General features: G+C 44.8%; 1 protein-coding gene across 1 annotated transcript in view; it reads right to left on the bottom strand.

The window, feature by feature from the left end:
* Positions 1-363: 363 nt before the first annotated feature.
* Positions 364-18898, bottom strand: part of CCDC9 (coiled-coil domain containing 9) — a 134489-nt gene continuing 115954 nt past the window's right edge. The window contains exon 15 of the mRNA XM_082264375.1: positions 364-815. Coding sequence (XP_082120501.1) covers positions 786-815 — 30 coding nt within the window. The 3' untranslated portion in view covers positions 364-785. The remainder of the gene's footprint in view (positions 816-18898) is intronic.

The raw sequence follows: 18898 nt of genomic DNA, 5'->3' as shown, positions 1-18898 counted from the left end.
GGGCCTTAATATGGTTTCCTATGGGGGCACATTTTTGCGTTTTAGGGAAGGGTCAGAAACTTTTTTAAACGCAAAACCGTGCTTTTTTTTCTTTTTCGATTCAATAGACTTCAAAGGAGAAGTTGCAGAAAAGCATGTCATGCATATTTGCCGCGATTGGCGTTTTTTAATCTGCCCAACAACAAATTGGCCAAAAAAAAAGCATAAAAAATGTAAATCGCAGCAAAATCGTGATAAAACCCTGTGCAGAAATGCAAAACACATCAAAAGCAAACTGCATAGCTGTTAACCGATCCTTAAAGTGAAATATATGAACATTTTAGTAGCGACAAAGATACCTACTTGGAATACAAGTGACATTTTTCAGAACTGAGCACAGTTCCTGTTACCAATGTCAGCAAGAGATATATATTGCCAATGGGTGATTTCATGTGCCAGCATCCACCAAAAACTGAAATATCTATTTTGGATGGACAAGCCCTTTTAACGAAACACATCTGTTCCCCAAAACAGGCCTTTTTTTTTTTTCAAGATGGATTGCCTTCAGTAATAATGGATGCTGTTTTCTTGCAAGGCAGGAGAGAATATTTGTAGTGCAGAGATGTAGTGGTATCAGATCCAAACATCAAGAGAACCTGTCTCCTAGAATTACCACCGATCATATGGACAAGTAGGAGATCTGAAGCAGTTAATACTGTAGCGAAATGGAACATAAGTTGTTCAAGCTTGTTGTATGACATCTGGTACAGAGAGAAAGGTCCACTGAAGACAAGTGGTGAAGATGGTCAGGATGACTGTGGTATCTCCATACTCTGCTATAGAAAGAAGAAGGAAAGAAGGATTTGTCAATGTTTTCTTTATTGTCATTAGAATGAATGTATTAAAGTTCAAGCCTACCTTACGCTACAAATCTGATACTTAAACCACAGATGGAAACAGTCTTTTATCTAAAAAAAATAATCATTTATAGCTGCCCATGGAATATTCACATAGAGCCAATATGCCACTCCATGAACAACTGTAAATTCATTTTTCAGCATATCCGGCTGGACACAAATGGCAGAATGATTCAATTTCTTGTACAAAATACCATTTTTTGTAGTTATGCCCAAGAAATACAATAACCATGGCAGTACAATCTCATATTCTAGGCATATGAGACAACAAATTATACAAATTATTGCAGCTATGTATGCAAATCATATATTTTAGGCAGATAGTATAAGTGCAAACCTATCTTGCAATTCCCTATACAGCATCACTCAGAGTATGAGAGGGAAGGTCAGGACTGACAGCTAATCAGGTGTACTGCATGCAAACGTACTGACAGGGAGCATGCTATTAGGAGGAGAGAGCTGAGAGATGACCTCATCAAGCTCCTGCTGCTCTTTTACTATCTAGTCAGCAGGATGGGGTGGAGAGAGGGCACTGGTCTATTCCTTCTACAGTCTTTAACCACACCAGGTTTGATTTACCACAGGCAGATTTACCACACCAGGCTCCTTTCACATGGGCATGTTGGTGCCGTAAATACAATGTTGTGTCTTGATTGCTCCTCAGACGCCTGTAAAGACCTGGCAGTGCCCCTTGGACTGGCTCATCCACAATGTCACAGCTGCAACATTTCCCTTCATGACATGACACAAAACTGTAGATTGGCATTGAGTAGGCGATTCTGGTTGCCAACGCACCCCATAGCAGTAAATGGAGCTGCACCTTAACATCCAGTGGACATGGTTGGGCCGCAGCAAGGAGGAATTTCAGTGTGTAAACAAAAGCAAGAGAGCAGCATATTGCCTCGTGATTGCATGCTAGCCATGAGCCAGCGGCTGCTGACAAAGCGTTCCACCAGAAAATTGCAAGTCAGCAACTATGCCCATATGAAAAAGGTGTAAAGGAGAAAGTGGCGCTGAGTGGTAAATCTGTGTAAATCTCAGGATTGTATGGACAAAAATACAAATACTTTGGCAGGTAAAGCAGCTCTGTTATATGTATTATCAGTGGGGTTTATTTACTAAAGGCAAATCCACTGTGCACTATAAGTGTACTTGGAAGTGCAGTCGCTGTAGACCTAAGGAGAAGATCTAAAATTATTGGAAGCTCTGCTGATTTCTATCATCCAATTATGTGCATGCAAAAATGCTGTTTTTATTTTCTTGAATGTTCCCATCGGACCCACAGCGACTCCACTTCCAAGTACACTTGTAGTGCAGAGTGGATTTGTCTTTACTAAATAAACCCCAATGTATATGGAAGCTTGCATAGAGTTCAGCTTTAATATTTCACGATTAAAGAACAAATACAGGAATAGAATAGAAAAATCCCAAGTGGCTCTTTGCAAATCTCCCCCATTGAATACTGAAGACCTACACAGCTCTAAGGGAACAAATCAGACAACCGTTCCTATACAAAGCTGATGATTTCACTGTCCCGTTTTACCACACCCAATTTATCAGAAGACTAGAGTTTTATTTAAATTCCTCTCTGTATTTCCAATTCCTCGCTGTATTTCCAACAATAATTATTGTATGCATGAGTCATTTTCAGGGAAACAAAAACATGCATGGTACTTTGGGCTGAACTTCCACAACAGACGTCCATGAGCGAAGAAGATCACAGCTACATGGAAAGTAGCTGAAAGCATCATAAAACACTGAATGATAAAGGAAAGCTCATACAATATTGATGACGGCCTCGCACTAAACAGCTTTTAAGAAATCAAGAAAACTCATACATTATGTGTAATGTGAAAATGTCATCCCTCGGTCGGGAGGTAACCCTTTACGTTCTAGTCTGACTGCTAAGTGCCCCAGATGTTTTGGAGGAAACACAGATATAAAGGTTTTAGGAGGGTAATTTAAGACTTGCCTCCTATACATATTACGTCATTGCTCTACCCAGCAGATGGTCCCTTATTACAACACTGGAATTTATCATGTGACTGTAGAGAGTAGACCCTCCTACTTACTACACAAAAAGAAGGAAGGTAGACCCTTCCACTTACCATAGAAATAGGAGGGAGGTAGACCCTCCTACTTACCAAAGAGGACGAAGGAAGATAGACCCCCCCACTTACCACACAAATAGAAGAGAGGTAGACCCTCCCACTTACCCAATAGGAAGAAGGGAGGTAGACCATCCCACTTACCACACAGGTAGAAGGAAGATAGACCCTCCCAATTATCACACAGGAAGGTAGGTAGACCCTCCCACCTACCACACAGGTAGAAGGAAGATAGACCCTCCCAATTATCACACAGGAAGGTAGGTAGACCCTCCCACCTACCACACAGGTAGAAGGAAGATAGACCCTCCCAATTATCACACAGGAAGGTAGGTAGACCCTCCCACCTATCACATTGGTAGAAGGAAGATAGACCCTCCCAATTATCACACAGGAAGGTAGGTAGACCCTCCCACTTACCACACAGGTAGAAGGAAGATAGACCCTCCCAATTATCACACAGGAAGGTAGGTAGACCCTCCCACTTACCACACAGGTAGAAGGAAGATAGACCCTCCCAATTATCACACAGGAAGGTAGATAGACCCTCCCACCTACCACACAACCGTCACACCCATCTGCCATTGTCCAATGTTAAGCAGATAGGCTTGGGCCCCATGTAGACTGGCTTTTAGTCCTGCTGGAGGCACACTATTAAACTCTATCAGAGGCTTACAGCTGCTCCAGCTGGATGGGGTTGGACTGTGCACCTAGTGGTTACAACATCTAGGCCCCTTTCACACGGGCTTTCCAATCAGGTCCACCTGTCAATTTTTCAGGCGGACCTGATTGGATGCTCCATGCACCCCTATGGAGCAGCGGATGTCAACGGTGCTATCCGATCCGATCCTGTCCGTGAAATCCAGACGGATGGAAACACTATTTTACATCCATCCGGAGGATTGGATCAGATAGGATTGGATGAAAACGGACAGGTGGTCCATTTTCATCCGATCTCCCAAAGAAGAGAGCAGGGCTCTGACAGGTCTGTCTCTGCACAGTGAACGGAGATGGACCTGTCATCCACCTGCTCAGTGGGGATCGGTAGATCAATCCTACGCTGAGCAAAATAGAGTCCGCCAGGCAAAAAGCCCGTGTGAAAGGACCCATAGGGCAGTATGTATCCGGGCATTTATCCCCAAAATGCACTGTCCAGCTAAACACCAGAGCCCATGCAGGGCTGCCGTAAGAAATCACGGGGCACCGTACAGCCTACCTGACAGGGCCCTACCCCAAATTACAAAAATTTAAATTTTAGAAATTATTTGCATTTATCTTTTACATTTCTTCTTCTTTTTTTTTTTTGAGGGATGTTGAGTGGGGAGGTTTGGATTAAATATTGGGTCTAAACAGAACCCTAACATCTCACCTTTGAGACAGAGAAAGGAATTGAGGAAACAGATTCTTCAATTCCTTTCTCTGTAGCCTCAGTTGCACTGAAGATAAATGAACAGAAGGCAGGGGCTCCTGTCTTTTCATAAACGGAAGCATAGTAAACACAATTTACTATGCTCAGTTATGAATGGACACAGGAGGAATCTGTACTGATCGCTCACTGTGTACAATTCAGAAAAAGAAGCGGCCGGTAAATAACATACAGTGCCTTGAAAAAGTATTCATACCCCTTGAAATTTTCCACATTTTGTCAGGTTACAACCAAAAACGTAAATGTGTTTTATTGGGATTTTATGTGATACTCCAAAACAAAGTGGTACGTACTGTAATTGTGTAGTGGAAGGAAAATTATAAATGGTTTTCAATTTTATTTTTAAATAAATATGTGAAAAGTGTGGCGTGGATTTGTGTTCAGCCCCCCTGAGTCAATACTTTGTAGAACCACCTTTTGCTGCAATTACAGCTGCAAGTCTTTTTGGGTATGTCTCTACCAGCTTTGCACATCTAGAGAGTGACATTTTTTGCCCATTTTTCTTTACAAAATTGCTCAAGCTCTGTCAGATTGGATGGAGAGTGTCTGTGAAAAGCAATTTTCAAGTCTTGCCACAGATTCTCAATTGGATTTAGGTCTGGACTTTGACTGGGCCATTCTAGCACATGAATATGCATCGATCTAAACCATTCCATTGTAGCTCTGGCTGTATGTTTATGGTTGTTGTCCTGCTGGAAGGTGCACCACTGCGGGGGGGGGGAGTACCTAGATACACAGGGGGGAATCAAATGTGGGCAGCACAGGGAGGGGAATCAGTGCCACAGGACAGGAGGACAATTACAGAATAATGCATTATGTCTATGTCTCCCTCCAGTAGCTGGAAGCCATTGAGAGGGAGGGGGGGGGGGAAACAGCTTTCAGCTGCTGGAGGGAGAGACCTAGACACAGTGCATTGTTCTGTAATTGTCCTCCTGTCCCACCACACTACTCCCTCTGCTATTCTGGCCCCCCTGTGTGCCCGGGCCCCTACAGGAGGCCAGTTGGTACCCCTCGGCCATGGCCCTGGCCCCATGCCAGAAGCCTTACTTTTAACATGTTCTGCTCTGCTGCAGACCTTATGCTTCATGGAAAAATCCATGCTATATGTATGTACAATGCTTGCTAAGTGCTGTAAGGAGAGAAAGTGGATGGAAGAGGGTGAACAGTTGAAACCCTAAATGTATTATTTGATTACCATCTTGCGTACATACTGCTGTTTTAAAGCCTCCACGTACACTCACAGCTTGGAGCTGCAACTCGTAAATCTGAACTCTGAGCCAAGAACATCATTGCTGAATACAAGATTTGTGTGCATTCTTACTTTATTCTTGTTGTACTTTTGTGTATTTCCTCCTAAATATTGTCATATTTTTGTAGCTGTTGAGAACAGGGAAGGAACCAGGGCTCGAGTCCTGCAGGAACGCATGGGAATGGTGTCCCTGTACTTTTTCCACAGCGGGAATGTTGTTCTCGTTAGTAGCCACATCCTGGTGCCCCCCAACAGAATTCCGGCACCCCCTTCTGCTCTGGGATGGCGGGCCGGTAAGCCCAGATTTTGGGTTCCCGACCCTCCATCCCCAAGCATCAGAGTGAAGGAACTGAAGGAAATGAGCCTGCACTAGAGGAAGCGGAGCCAATGCTTCCTGTATAGCGCCAGCTCCTGTCAAAAGCAGAGTGATACCAAATTTACTCCGCCTGTGACAGGGCACAGGAGCGATACAGGAAGCAGCGGCTCTGCTCTCTACTACTGCAGACGTATACTTCCTCCAGCGAGGCTCCTGTCACACTGATACCCACCAAACCCACCAGCAGTACCCCCCAACAGCAGCCACCAGCAGTACTCACCAGAAGTATCAGCCAATAGTACCCACCAGCAGTACCAGCCAACAGTACCCACCAGCAGTATCCACCAGCAGTACCCATCAACAGTAGCCGCCAGCAGTACCCACCATCATTACCAGCCAGCAGTACCTGCCAGCAGCACCAGCCAGCAGTACCAGCCAGCAGTATCCGCCAGCAGTACCAACCAGCAGTACCAGCCAACAGTACCCACCAGCAGTACCAGCCAGCAATACTTGCCAGCAGTAACCACCAGAAGTACCAGACAGCAGTACCCACCAGCAGTACCAGCCAGTGGTTCCCCCATCAGCAGTACACACCAGCAGTACCCACCAGCAGTATCCGCCAGCAGTAGCAGCCAGCAGCACCCACCAGCAGTATCCGCCAGCAGTATCAGTCAACAATACCCGCAAGCAGTACCAGCCAGCAGTACCCACCAGCAGTACCAGTCAGCAGTACCCACCAGCATTACCAGTCAGCGGTACCTGCCAGCAGCACCAAGCAGCAGTACCAGGCAGTAGCACCAGCAAGCAGTACCCACCAGCAGTACCAGCCAAACAATACCTGCCAGCAGTAACCACCATAAGTACCAGACAGCAGTACCCACCAGCAGTACCAGCCAGCTGTTTCCCCATAGCAGTACACACCAGCAGTACCAGCCAGGAGTACCCACCAGCAGTACCCACCAGCAGTACCAGTCAACAGTACCCGCCAGCAGCACCAGCCAGCAGTACCTGCCAGCAGTACCCACCAGCAGTACCAGCCAGTAGTTCGTCCCCAGCAGTACCCGCCAGCTATACCAGCTAGCAGTACCCACCAGCAGTACCAGCCAGCAGTACCAGCTAGCAGTTCCAGCCAGCAGTACCAGCCAGCAGTACCAGCCCTGGAGCACAGCCAGCAGCAGCCACCAGCCATACCCGCCTGGGGGAAAGCAGAAGCCAGCGATACCTGCAGTAATCCTGAGGAAGAAGTGAAGATTGAGGTCAGTTGAGGTGCAGGTAAACTGCAGTGCACCCGTGTGAAAGCAGCCTTAGGCCCCTTTTACACGATCGGTCCGATCGGGTCCGCCTTTCTGTTTTTCAGGTGGACCCATTTGGACCCTCCATTCACCTTTATAGAGTAGCACTTGTGTCCGTTTACATCCGCCTATCTCCAATCCGATCCACTTAAAAAAACAAAAGGGGATCCGTCCCCTTCTGTCTGGGTGGATCAGATCAGAGGGCCCATAAAGTCCGTGTCTGCTCAACATATGCTGAGTGGATACAGACCTGTCATCTGCCAGCTCCACTCATTGTGGCCAGCGACTGGTTACCAAGTCGCTAAAGTGGCCCTGGCTCCTTAAAAGGTATATATATATATATATATATATATATATATATATATATATATATATATACACACATACACACAAACTTTTTTATTTTTGAGGTGGGGGGATCTTGTGTGAGTTCCCACACTTTTTTTTCCCAGGACTTGACCCCCTGGAAGGAACAGAAGGAAGTGATAAGGACTCTCTTCAATGCAGATACAAACAACCATAAAAAAACTCTTTTTATTAAGAGATGACATAGAATTAGTCAGTCAGCATTTCATTGCTATTTGATGAAAAGTGATTAATCAGCGCTAACCCTGCTGAGGAAGTCGTGGTTTCGACATAACGCGTACGGGGGGGGGGATCCTGCACACGCTGTAGCACCCATATCGCTGTCCATGCCCACACTGGCTGAGTGCCAGTACATGTGAGTGTTTTTTTTGTTTTTTTTACCCCAATAAAGTATACGTTACAGAGAGCACTAGATCGCTGTATTTATTTCACACATGTATCGTATTATGATGGTGGAGAGAGGAGTGTGAGGAGGCGACCACCCTATCCCCTTCAGTGTGTCAGCGAGACTGCGGATCTTTTACCTGAAGCACCTTTATACAGAGGGAGGACAGGAGGAAGTCACCTATCCACACCTACTGGCACCTGTGTGTGCAAAAAGCGGGTTTGGCTCATTATAATTTGTGAGCCAAACCAGGAGGTGAGCGGCCAGCATTACCATTTATGCACCAAGGCACTTTTTAGTTATTCAAGCACCAGCACTTGGTCTTCTGGTACTAACACAGCTTAGAAGATATCACCTATTTTTTATGGACTTCTGTGCACCTATTTCTGATTCACACTGGTGTATGCTTATGTGTGACTTTTATCTGCACGAGCACTTTTTGTGACAACAGTCATTTATTATTACTATTGTTTTATCCACTGATATAGTTTTTATCACCTGAATATTTTTATCACATTAGTGATTAAGAGCACTTGCACTTTGATTGTGATACATTTTTATATGTATTTATTCATTTTGTTAATTGACACATTTTGTGTATATTGAATTTATTTATAATTTTTTTATCCTTTGGCGCTATATAATTTATATAATTTTAGCATTTCATTGCTGTCTGTGCCCCTGTTGAAGTGATTTTCCCCTCATGTAAGGTGGAATTGGGCTCTCAAAAGAAAAGGTTTGCATTTAACATACTATAGGGAATAACTAGGATTAGGCTGCTGTCCTTGGCTATTAGGGTAGATTTAGGTCTGTGTCTAAATCTCCCATTTCTCTGGATCGCGCTCCAGAGGCTACTGACAGGCGATGAACAAGCGATGCCGCGTCTCCTTACCACCTGATTTAACTCCATTTTTGCTGATAAAAGTGCCACAACCCTGTGCATTGCACACAGTTGCAGACCATTTGTGGCGATTCCCCATTTGCTTTAATGTGCAGGCTTGCTGTTTCCCGATTGCTACAGCTTGGGTAAATTTTGCAGCAGCCACGGAGAATCCCCACATCCATTTTTGCTGCCCTCCAACCACACATCTATATAAAGCCATAGTCTCAGGAGATTTGTAGTGAGATTTGGTGTTGCTTCTATTATTCTGCTCACTGTTCTCTTTGCTGGAGGCTCTGACATGAGGAAGCAAAGCCTTGCCTCTACCAAGATGGTCACCTCCATACAGAGACACAGTGCAGAACATTGCAAGTCAGTAATGGTATACATTCAGCTGCAGGGAGACCAAAGGCAATACTGGTGACTGCTTCTTTTCTTTCTGCCTGCTTCATTTTGGGAGCAGCTTCCATGAGTTCAGTTAATTTTTAATGTCCTGTTAACATCTTGTCATACTGGAGGCAAAAAAAAAAAAAAAACTGGTAGAGTTTATAACCTTTCCTCATTTATTTCAAACTAAAATGAAAGGTTTGGGCTTGTACTGACCCTAAACTGACTTTGTTAGCACATAGAATGATATACCTGCTAAAAGAAGAGTAAATGTACTTACTTATTCAGTGGCCCGTTTACTGAAACATCTTTTGCTGCAACTCCTCCACTGTATTTATTCCACATTTCTGGGTATGTGAAATACCTGCTCCCCTAATGCATGCGGTGGTTTCTTCCAACCGGCTGGTACGTCACTACAGGTGTCAGCTGGAGAATCCACAGTAAGTAGTGGGGGAGCAGTTATTGCACAAACCAAGAAGTGTGACATGAATGCAGTGGTCAGGAACAGAGAACAGACAGCTATCCATAAAAAAATATATATATATACTTACAGTATCTCACAAAAGTGAGTACACCCTTCAAATTTTTGTAAATATTTTATGATATCTTTTTATGTGACAACACTGAAGAAATGACACTTTGCTACAATGTAAAGTAGTGAGTGTACAGCTTGTATAACAGTGTAAATTCGCTGTCCCCTCAAAATAACCCAACACATAGCTATTAATATCTCAACCGCTGGTAAAAAAAAGTGAGTACACCCCTTAGTGGAAATGTCCAAATTGGACCCAATTAGCCGTTTTTCCCTCCCCGGTGTCATGTGACTCATTAGTGTTACAAGGTCTCAGGTGTGAATGGGGAGTAGGTGTGTTAAATTTGATGTTATCACTCTCACTCTCTCATACTGGTCACTGGAAGTTCAACATGGCACCTCATGGCAAAGAACTCTCTGAGGATCTGAAAAAAAGAATTGTTGCTCTATATAAAGATGGCCTAGACTATAAGAAGATTGCCAAGACCCTGAAACTGAGCTGCAGCACGGTGGCCAAGACCATACAGTGGTTTAACAAGACAGGTTCTATCCAGAATAGACCTCGCCATGGCCACCAAAGAAGTTGAGTGCACGTGCTCAGCGTCATATCCAGAGGTTGTCTTTGGGAAATAGACGTATGAGTGCTGCCAGCATTGCTGCAGAGGTTGAAGCGAAGGGGTGGAGGGTCAGCCTGTCAGTGCTCAGACAATACGCCGCACACTGCATCAAATTAGTCTGCATGGCTGTTGTCCCAGAGGGAAGCCTCTTCTAAAGATGATGCACAAGAAAGCCGTTTGCTGAAGACTAGCAGACTAAGGACATGGATTACTGGAACCATGTCCTGTGGTCTGATGGGACCAAGATAAACTTATTTGGTTCAGATTGTGTAAAGTGTGTGTGGTGGCAACCAGGTGAGCAGTACAAGAACAAGTGTGTCTTGCCTACAGTCAAGCATGGTGGTGGGAGTGTCAGGGTCTGGGGCTGCATGAGTGCTGCCGGCACTGGGGAGCTACAGTTCATTGAGGGAACCATGAATGCCAACATGTACTGTGACATACTGAAGCAGAGCATGAGCAGAGCCCTTCGGAGACTGGGCCGCAGGGTAGTATTCCAACATGATAACGACCCCAAACACTCTTTCAAGACAACCACTGCCTGGCTAAGGAAGCTGATGGTAAAGTTGATCGACTGGCCAAGCATGTCTCCAGACCTAAACCCTATTGAGCATCTGTGGGGCATCCTCAAACTGAGTGCAAGGTCTCCAACATCCACCAGCACCGTGATGTCATCATGGACGAGTGGAAGAGGACCCTATTGGCAACCTGTGAAGCTCTAGTGAACTCCATGCCCAAGAGGGTTAAGGCAGTGCTCGAAAATAATGGTGGCCACACAAAATACACTTTGGGCCCAATTTGGACATCTTCTTTTAGGGGTGTACTCACTTTTGTTGCCAGCAGTTTAGCCATTAATTGCTGTGTGCTCTCTACACTCACTACTTTACATTGTAGCAAAGTGTCCTTTCTTCAGTGTTGTCCCATGAAAAGATATAATAAAATATTTCCAAAAATGTGAGGGGTGTACTCACTTTTGTGATACTGTATGTATGTGTATATATATATATATATAAATATATATATATATATATATATTTTTTTTTTTTTAGGCAGGTGTAAAGAAATGCTTTAAAGTAAGAATATTTTCAAAAATAAATATTTTAAGAGTTTATTTTTATCAATTTACAAAATGCAAAGTGAGCGAACAGAAGAAAAAGTCTAAATTAATATTTGTTGTGACTACCCTTTGGCTTCAAACTAGAATCGATTCTTACACTTGCACACTTTGTACACTTGCACAAAGTCTGGGATTTTGTAGAATTAGAGTCAGGTGTATGATTAACCAGTTATACCAAGCAGGTGCTAATGATCATGAGTTTCATATGTAGGTTGAAACACAGTCATTACCTGAAACAGAAACAGCTGTATAGGAGGCTTAAAATTGGGTGAGGAACAGCCAAACCCTGCTATTAAGTTGAGGGTGTGGAAGACAGTGTCACAGGTCATACTCCATGACAAGACTGAACACAGCAAAAAGACACAAGGCAGTTATAAAACATCAGCAAGATGTCTCCAAGGTAAATATTTCAAAGCAGATTGGGGTTTCAAGATGTGCTGCTCAAGCACTTTTGAAGAAGCACAAAGAACCAGGCAACGTTGAAGACTGTAGACGCAGTGGTTCACCCAGAAAACTTAATGCAGCAGATGTAAGACACATCTCATGCTTACTTCACTTTCAACATCAGAAGATATCCAGCAGTTGCATCAGTACATAACTGGTAAAAAACCAGTGGGACCCAGGTACACCCATCCACTGTCTGGAGAAGTCTGACCAGAAGTGGTCTTCATGGAAGAATTAAAGCCTAAAAGCCATACCTCTGACGTGCAAACAAGGCTAAGCAACTCAACTATGCATGAAAACATAGTGTGACAGTGCGAGGCCCTGCCACTGTGGAAGTGCAGGAGAAAATGCTACAGGATTCGCATTAAGGCTTAATGCAAAGTTGCAGACTATCGTTTCTGAGCGGAGAAAGCAGTTTTTTTGTATTTCTCCGGATTCTGTAGTCCTGGATTGGGGCCTGGAGCTTGAAAGTTCCAAAGTGTCTTGGGTGGGTCGAACCCTTTCATTCTGTGTCCAGATGTTAGATGAATGCCTGCAGCCTATGTGAGTACACAGGTGTGCAGGGTCGTTATTTACTCAAGCCTGAGGACAGCTCAGAGCTCCCAGTTTGGAGACAGCTCCCATATTGGAGACAGGAGGTCCCACCCGGGAGTCAGAGGTGCCCCAGTCAAGAGACAGGAGTTCTTGTCCCAGGAGTCAGGTCAGGTGTCAGGAGAACCTGTATCCAGAGACCAGGAGAGGGCAGAGCAGCAGGGTGCTGCAACTAAAGGCAAAGTGAGCCGAGTGAACCAGGAGAGCTAGGCAATACAGTCAGTGGGACTGGTAAGAAAAACAGGGTTGCTGCTGACAAGGGAGCCAGGTTGCTCGGTATTTTCAGTTTACTGTTCATGTTGATGTGGAAGAACCCCTGCTTGGGTAACTGCAGAGCGGCGATCAGTGCTGCGGTTTGTCACTCTGACACACCGCATCTCCGATCTCGGAAAAGAGCCTACTGACGTAAGCTCTTTACCATGTGACCAGCTGTGTCCAATCACAGCTGGTCACATAGTAAACAGGAAGAGCCACAAGTAGAGGAAAGCTGATCTGCGGCTTTCCTGACGGGGGGGGGGGTCTGTGCTGGTAATCAGAGCATTGATTACCAGTGCAGACCCTTGGGCGGGGGGGGTGCCACTAGAATCACCATGGCCACCAGGGATGGCAATCAGGGCTCAGGGAGCCTGCCAGTGGTGCCCTCCCCATCAGTGCTGCACCCCATGCCATCTATCAGTGCCGCGCACCAGTGTTCATTATTACCCACCAGTGCCGCCTATCAGTGCCCATCAGTGCCGCCAATCAGTGGCACCTATCAGTGCCCATCAGTGCCAAACAGAGCTGCCTATCAGTGCCAATCAGTGCCATCTATCAGTGCCGCCTATCAGTGCCCAGCAGTGCTGCCTATCAGTGCTGCCTATCAATGCCGCCTATCAGTGCCCACTAGTGCTGCATATATCAGTGCTACCTATCAGTGCCTATCAGTGCCCATTAGTGCTGCATATTAGTGTCACATCATCAGTGCCTCCTCATCAGTGCCTGTCAGTGCGGCCTCATCAGTGCTCATCAGTGCAGGAAAAAACATATCTATTTACAACATTTTATAACATAAACAAAAAAACTTTTTTTTTTTTTTTAAACTTTTCAGTATTTTTTTATTTGTGTAGCAAAAAAGAAAAATCCTTGCGGTGATCAAATACCACCAAAAGAAAGGTCTATTTGTGGGGAAAACATAAATTTGGTGTAGGTACTGTGTTGCATGACCGCGCAATTGTCATTCAAAATACAACAGCGCTAAAAGCTGAAAATTGGCCTGGAAGGAAAGGGAGAAAAGTGCCCGGTATTGAAGTGGTTAATTTACAGCATTTTTTTCACACTGCCTTAAACTTGTTCATTATGGCCGATGTCTCCAAATTTCTTCTCATTTTCTATTCTCTGGGTTACATGAATTAGCCCTATGGCTGGTTATGTAATCTGCAAAGACAAATGGCCTGTTTTAATTGTCTACAAACTGGCTGTCAAGTAGTAGCACAATATTCTGGTTGTCAGGGCATATTACTTAGTCACCATGGAGACCTCCCTTACAGCCAGAGATTAATCATTGTGTATCACGCAAGTAGGTACTCAAGGCTAAGGGATTTGGAGGAAATCTGCTTGGACATTCATCAGTTCACTAATTAGATAAAATGTGTTTCCGTTGAGCTTCTTAAGATTGAAGGAAACCTGCAATGAGTGAAATATAGAGGATGCTGTTGTAGACATCTACTTCTGACAATGCAGGTTTTCTGGCTTTAGGCTGGGTTCACATACTGCATATGTGAATTGGATGCGGGTTTCTCCACATCCAGTTAGCATTACAAGCAAATGTGACCGGCCGCAGATTGCAGAAGGGTCCTGTATGTCTTTGGGTGCGAATTCAGGCAAAAATTCAGACCAGACACGCACTGGACCCCAGGAACGAACCCGCGGCCACGCATATGTGAACCCGGCCTTAATGAAATCGATGTCACTGCCCTGGAACAAGCACACTGTTAGTGAAGTCAAAGGAAAGTTACAGCTACCAATCTGAATACTTGTTTTAGATATGTGATGAGAAAGTATAATTAAGTACTGAACAGTCAGCCAGCTAGTATTTATAAAAAGAAAGCTCAGCATAAGCAAAAAGCTTGTTTTTTTTTTGTACATTTTTGTACTTAACCACTTAAGCCCCGGAGGATTTGGCTGCTAAAGGACCAGGGGTTTTTTTGCGATTTTTTACTGCGTGATTTTAACGGACAATTGCGCGGTCGTGCGACGCTGTACCTAAACGAATTTGACGTCCTTTTTTTCCCACAAACAGAGCTTTCTTTTGGTGGTATTTGATCACCTGTGCGATTTTTTGATCACGCGCTATAAACAAAAAAAGAGCGTAAATTTTGCAAAAATAACAATATTTTTCACATTTTTTTATATGAAATTTCCCCCAAAAAAATGTAAAAATCAAAATTTTTTAACATTTTTCGGCCAATTTGTTTTATGCTACCTATGTTTGGTAAAAAAAATCGCAAAAAGCGTATTTTGATTGGTTTGCGCAAAAGTTATCGCGTTTACTAACAAAGGGAAAGATTTTTGTCATTTTTGGTGTTTTTTTTTTTTAACGCGTAATGGCGGCGATCTGCAATTTTCTTTCGGTACTGCGACATTGCGGCGGACAGATCGGACCCTTGACTGACATTTTTGACACTTTTGGGGGTACCAGTGACATTACTGCAGTAATCAGTGCTATACATATGCACTGTTACTGCAAAAATGACACTGGCAGGGAAGGGGTTAACTTTATTGGACAGGGAGGGGTTAAGTGTGTCCTAGGGGCGTGATTCTAACTGTGCAGGGACATTGCTATTGGTGTAAAGATCTTCACTTTTACACAGGGAGAACTGACAGGCAGCTTGTTTACACAAGCCGCTCTGTCTTTCTCCCTTCACAGGAGCGATCGTAGTGTGACTGGCGGACATCGAGTCACACGCACTGACTTGTCTGTGAACGAGCCGCGGCGGGCGCGCGCCTCGGCGGGCGCGCGCCCGCCCGCAATAGGCTCGCAAGTCAGTGACAGGCGAGTGACGTATCAATACGTCACTCTGCCTGGCCGGGGCTGACCGCCGCAGTATATAGTCGTGCGGCGGTCGGCAACCGGTTAAAGGAGTTGTAAAGGCAGAAGTTTTTTTTTTATCTTAATGCATTCTACTTACCTGAGGTCCCTCTCTGTCCAGCGATGTCCACGAGTGTCTCCACCATCCGAGATTCTCCCTCCTGATTGGCTGAGACACAGCAGCGGTGCCAGTGGCTGCCACTGCTGTCAATCAAAGTCAGCAAGTCAATCAGGGGAGAGGGGGCGGGGCTAGGCCGGGGCTCCGTGCCTGAATGGCACAAGGAGCTGTGACTCGGCTCAGGTGCCTCATAGAAAGCTACTTGCTGTGGGGGGGCACTGAAAAGGCCGGAGGGGCCAGGTTAACAGAAGAGGAACCCGAGAAGAGGAGGACCTGGGCTGCCCTATGGAAATCTATTGCAACAGAGCAGGTAAGTATAATATGTTTATTATTTTTATAGGAAAAAAACTAGACTTTAAAATCACATTAAAATGGATGCCAATTAATTTTGTCTTGATATGCAGCCTTGCTAAACACAGATAGTGTTTGTGTGGGTTTCCTTGCATAATCTAAAATCATACTAGTTGGTGTAATGACTTTCTCCCCAAATTACCCCTATCTATATATACACACACAGTATCTCACAAAAGTGAGTACACCCCTCCCATTTTTGTAAATATTTTATTCTATCTTATGTGACAACACTGAAGAAATTACACTTTGCTGCAATGTAAAGTGGTGAGTGTACAGCTCGTAGCTTGTATAAGAGTGTAAATTTTCTGCCCTCTGAAAATAACTCAACACACAGCCATTAATGTCTAAACCACTGGCAACAAAGTGAGTACACCCCTAAGTGGAAATGTCCAAACTGGGCCAAAGTGTCAATATTTTGTGTGGCCACCATTATTTTCCAGCTTTGCCTTAACCCTCTTGGGCATGGAGTTCAGCAGAGCTTTAGTGGTTGCCACTGGAGTCGTCTTCCATTCCTCCATGACGACATAACAGAGCTGGTTGATGTTAGAGACCTTGCACTCCTCCACCTTCCATTTGAGGATGCCCCACAGATGCTCAACAGGATTTAGGTCTAGAGACATGCTTGGCCAGTCCATCACCTTTACCCTCAGCTTCTTTAGCAAGGCAGTGGTCATCTTGGAGGAGTCTTTGGGGTCGTTATCATGTTGGAATATTTCCCTGCGGCCCAGTCTCTGAAGGGAGGGGATCATGCTCTGCAACAGTATGTCACAGTACATGTTGGCATTCATGGTTCCCTCAATGAACTGTAGGCCCCCAGTGCCGGCAGCACGCATGCAGCCCCAGACCATGACACTCCCACTACCATGCTTGACTGTAGGCAAGACACACTTGTCTTTGTACTCCTCACCTGGTTGCCGCCACGACACGCTTGACATCATCTAAACCAAATAAGTTTATCTTGGTCTCATCAAACCACAGGACATGGTTCCAGTAATCCATGTCCTTAGTCTGCTAGTCTTCAGCAAACTGTTTGGGGGCTTTCTTGTGCTTCATTTTTAGAAAAGGCTTCCCTCTGGGATGACAGCCATGCAGACCAATTTGATGCAGTGTGTAGGGTATGGTCTGAGCACTGACAGGCTGACCCCCCACCCATTCAACCTCTGCAGCAATGCTGGCAGCACTCATACATCTATTTCCAAAAGACAACCTCTGGATATGACCCTGAGCGCGGGCACTCAACTTCTTTGGTCGACCATGGCGAGGCCTGTTCTGAGTGGAACCTGTCCTGTTAAACCGCTGTATGGTCTTGGCCACCATGCTGCAGGTCAGTTTCAGGGTCTTGGCCATCTTTATGTAGAGCAACAAATTTTTTTTTTTAAGATCCTCAAAGAGTTTTTTGCCATGAGGTGCCATGTTGAACTTCCAGTGACCAGTATGCGAGAGTGAGAGCGCTAACACCAAATCTAATGGCGCTTTTCCACTGCATGGAACCGTACCGGTTCGGCACGCTTTTGTGCTTTTCCACTGCTGGTACCGCATGGTATAGGGTCGGAACGGTTCGGTACGGTACGGTATAGGTTTGCTTTTCCACTGCATGGAACCGAACGGTACGGTACGGTACGGCTCTGAAAAAACAGTACCTACTCGATTGTGGTTCCAACAGGTACCAAACTGGTACCATATCCCACAATCCTTTGCATGTAGTCACTACTAGCCACTGATTGGTCAGAGAATCCCACCCACTCCGTTGTTATCCCACCCACTTAACTTTAGTACTACTTTAGTGGAAAAGCAAACCTATACCATACCGTACCGAACCGTTCCGACACTATACCATGCGGTACCAGCAGTGGAAAAGCAAACCGGGCCAAGCAGGGCCGAGTAGAGCCGAGCTGGTACGAGCCGGTACTTGCAGTGGAAAAGTGCCATAACACACCTGCTCCCCAGTCACAACTCAGACTTTGGAAACACTAACAAGTCACATGACACCAGGGAGGGAAAATGGCTAGTTGGGCCAAATTTGGACCTTTTCACTTAGTGGTGTACTCACTTTTGTTGCCAGCGGTTTAGACATTAATGGCTGTGTGTTGAGTTATTTTGAGGGGACAGCACATTTACACTGTTATATAAGCTCTACACTCACTACTTTACATTGTAGCAAAGTGTCATTTCTTCAGTGTTGTCACATGAAAAGATATAATAAAATATTTTCAAAAATGTGAGGGGAGTATTCACTTTCGTGAGATACTGTATATACAGTATACTGTATGTATACACTCACCGCCCACTTTATTGGGTACACCTGTTCATTTGCTTGGTAACACAAATTGTTAATCAGCCAATCACATGGCAGCAACTCAATGCATTTCCTGAAGTTCAAAATGAGCATCAGAATGGGGAAGAAAGGGGATTTAAGTGACTTTGAACATGGCATGATTGTTTGTGCCGGACGGGCTGGTCTGACTATTTTTCAAAAAGTGCTGATTTTTACACACAACCATCTCTAGGGTTTAAAGAGAAAGGTCAGAAAAAGAGAAAATATCCAATGAGCTGCAGTTGTGTGGACAAAAATGCCTTGTTGATGTCAGAGGTCAGAGGAGAATGGGCAGGCTGGTTCGAGAAGATAGAAAGGCAACAGTAACTCAAATAACCACTCATTACAACCAAGGTATGCAGAATACTATCTCAGAATGCACAACACATCAAACCTTGAGAAGCAGATGGGCTACAGCAGCAGAAGACCACACCTAGTGCCA

This window comes from Pelophylax lessonae (genome assembly GCF_965119305.1).
Source record: "Pelophylax lessonae genome assembly, chromosome: 7".
In the NCBI taxonomy this organism is placed as follows: Eukaryota; Metazoa; Chordata; class Amphibia; order Anura; family Ranidae; genus Pelophylax; species Pelophylax lessonae.
Note: the sequence above shows the minus strand (reverse complement) of the source record. Positions and strands in the feature narration are given on the sequence as shown.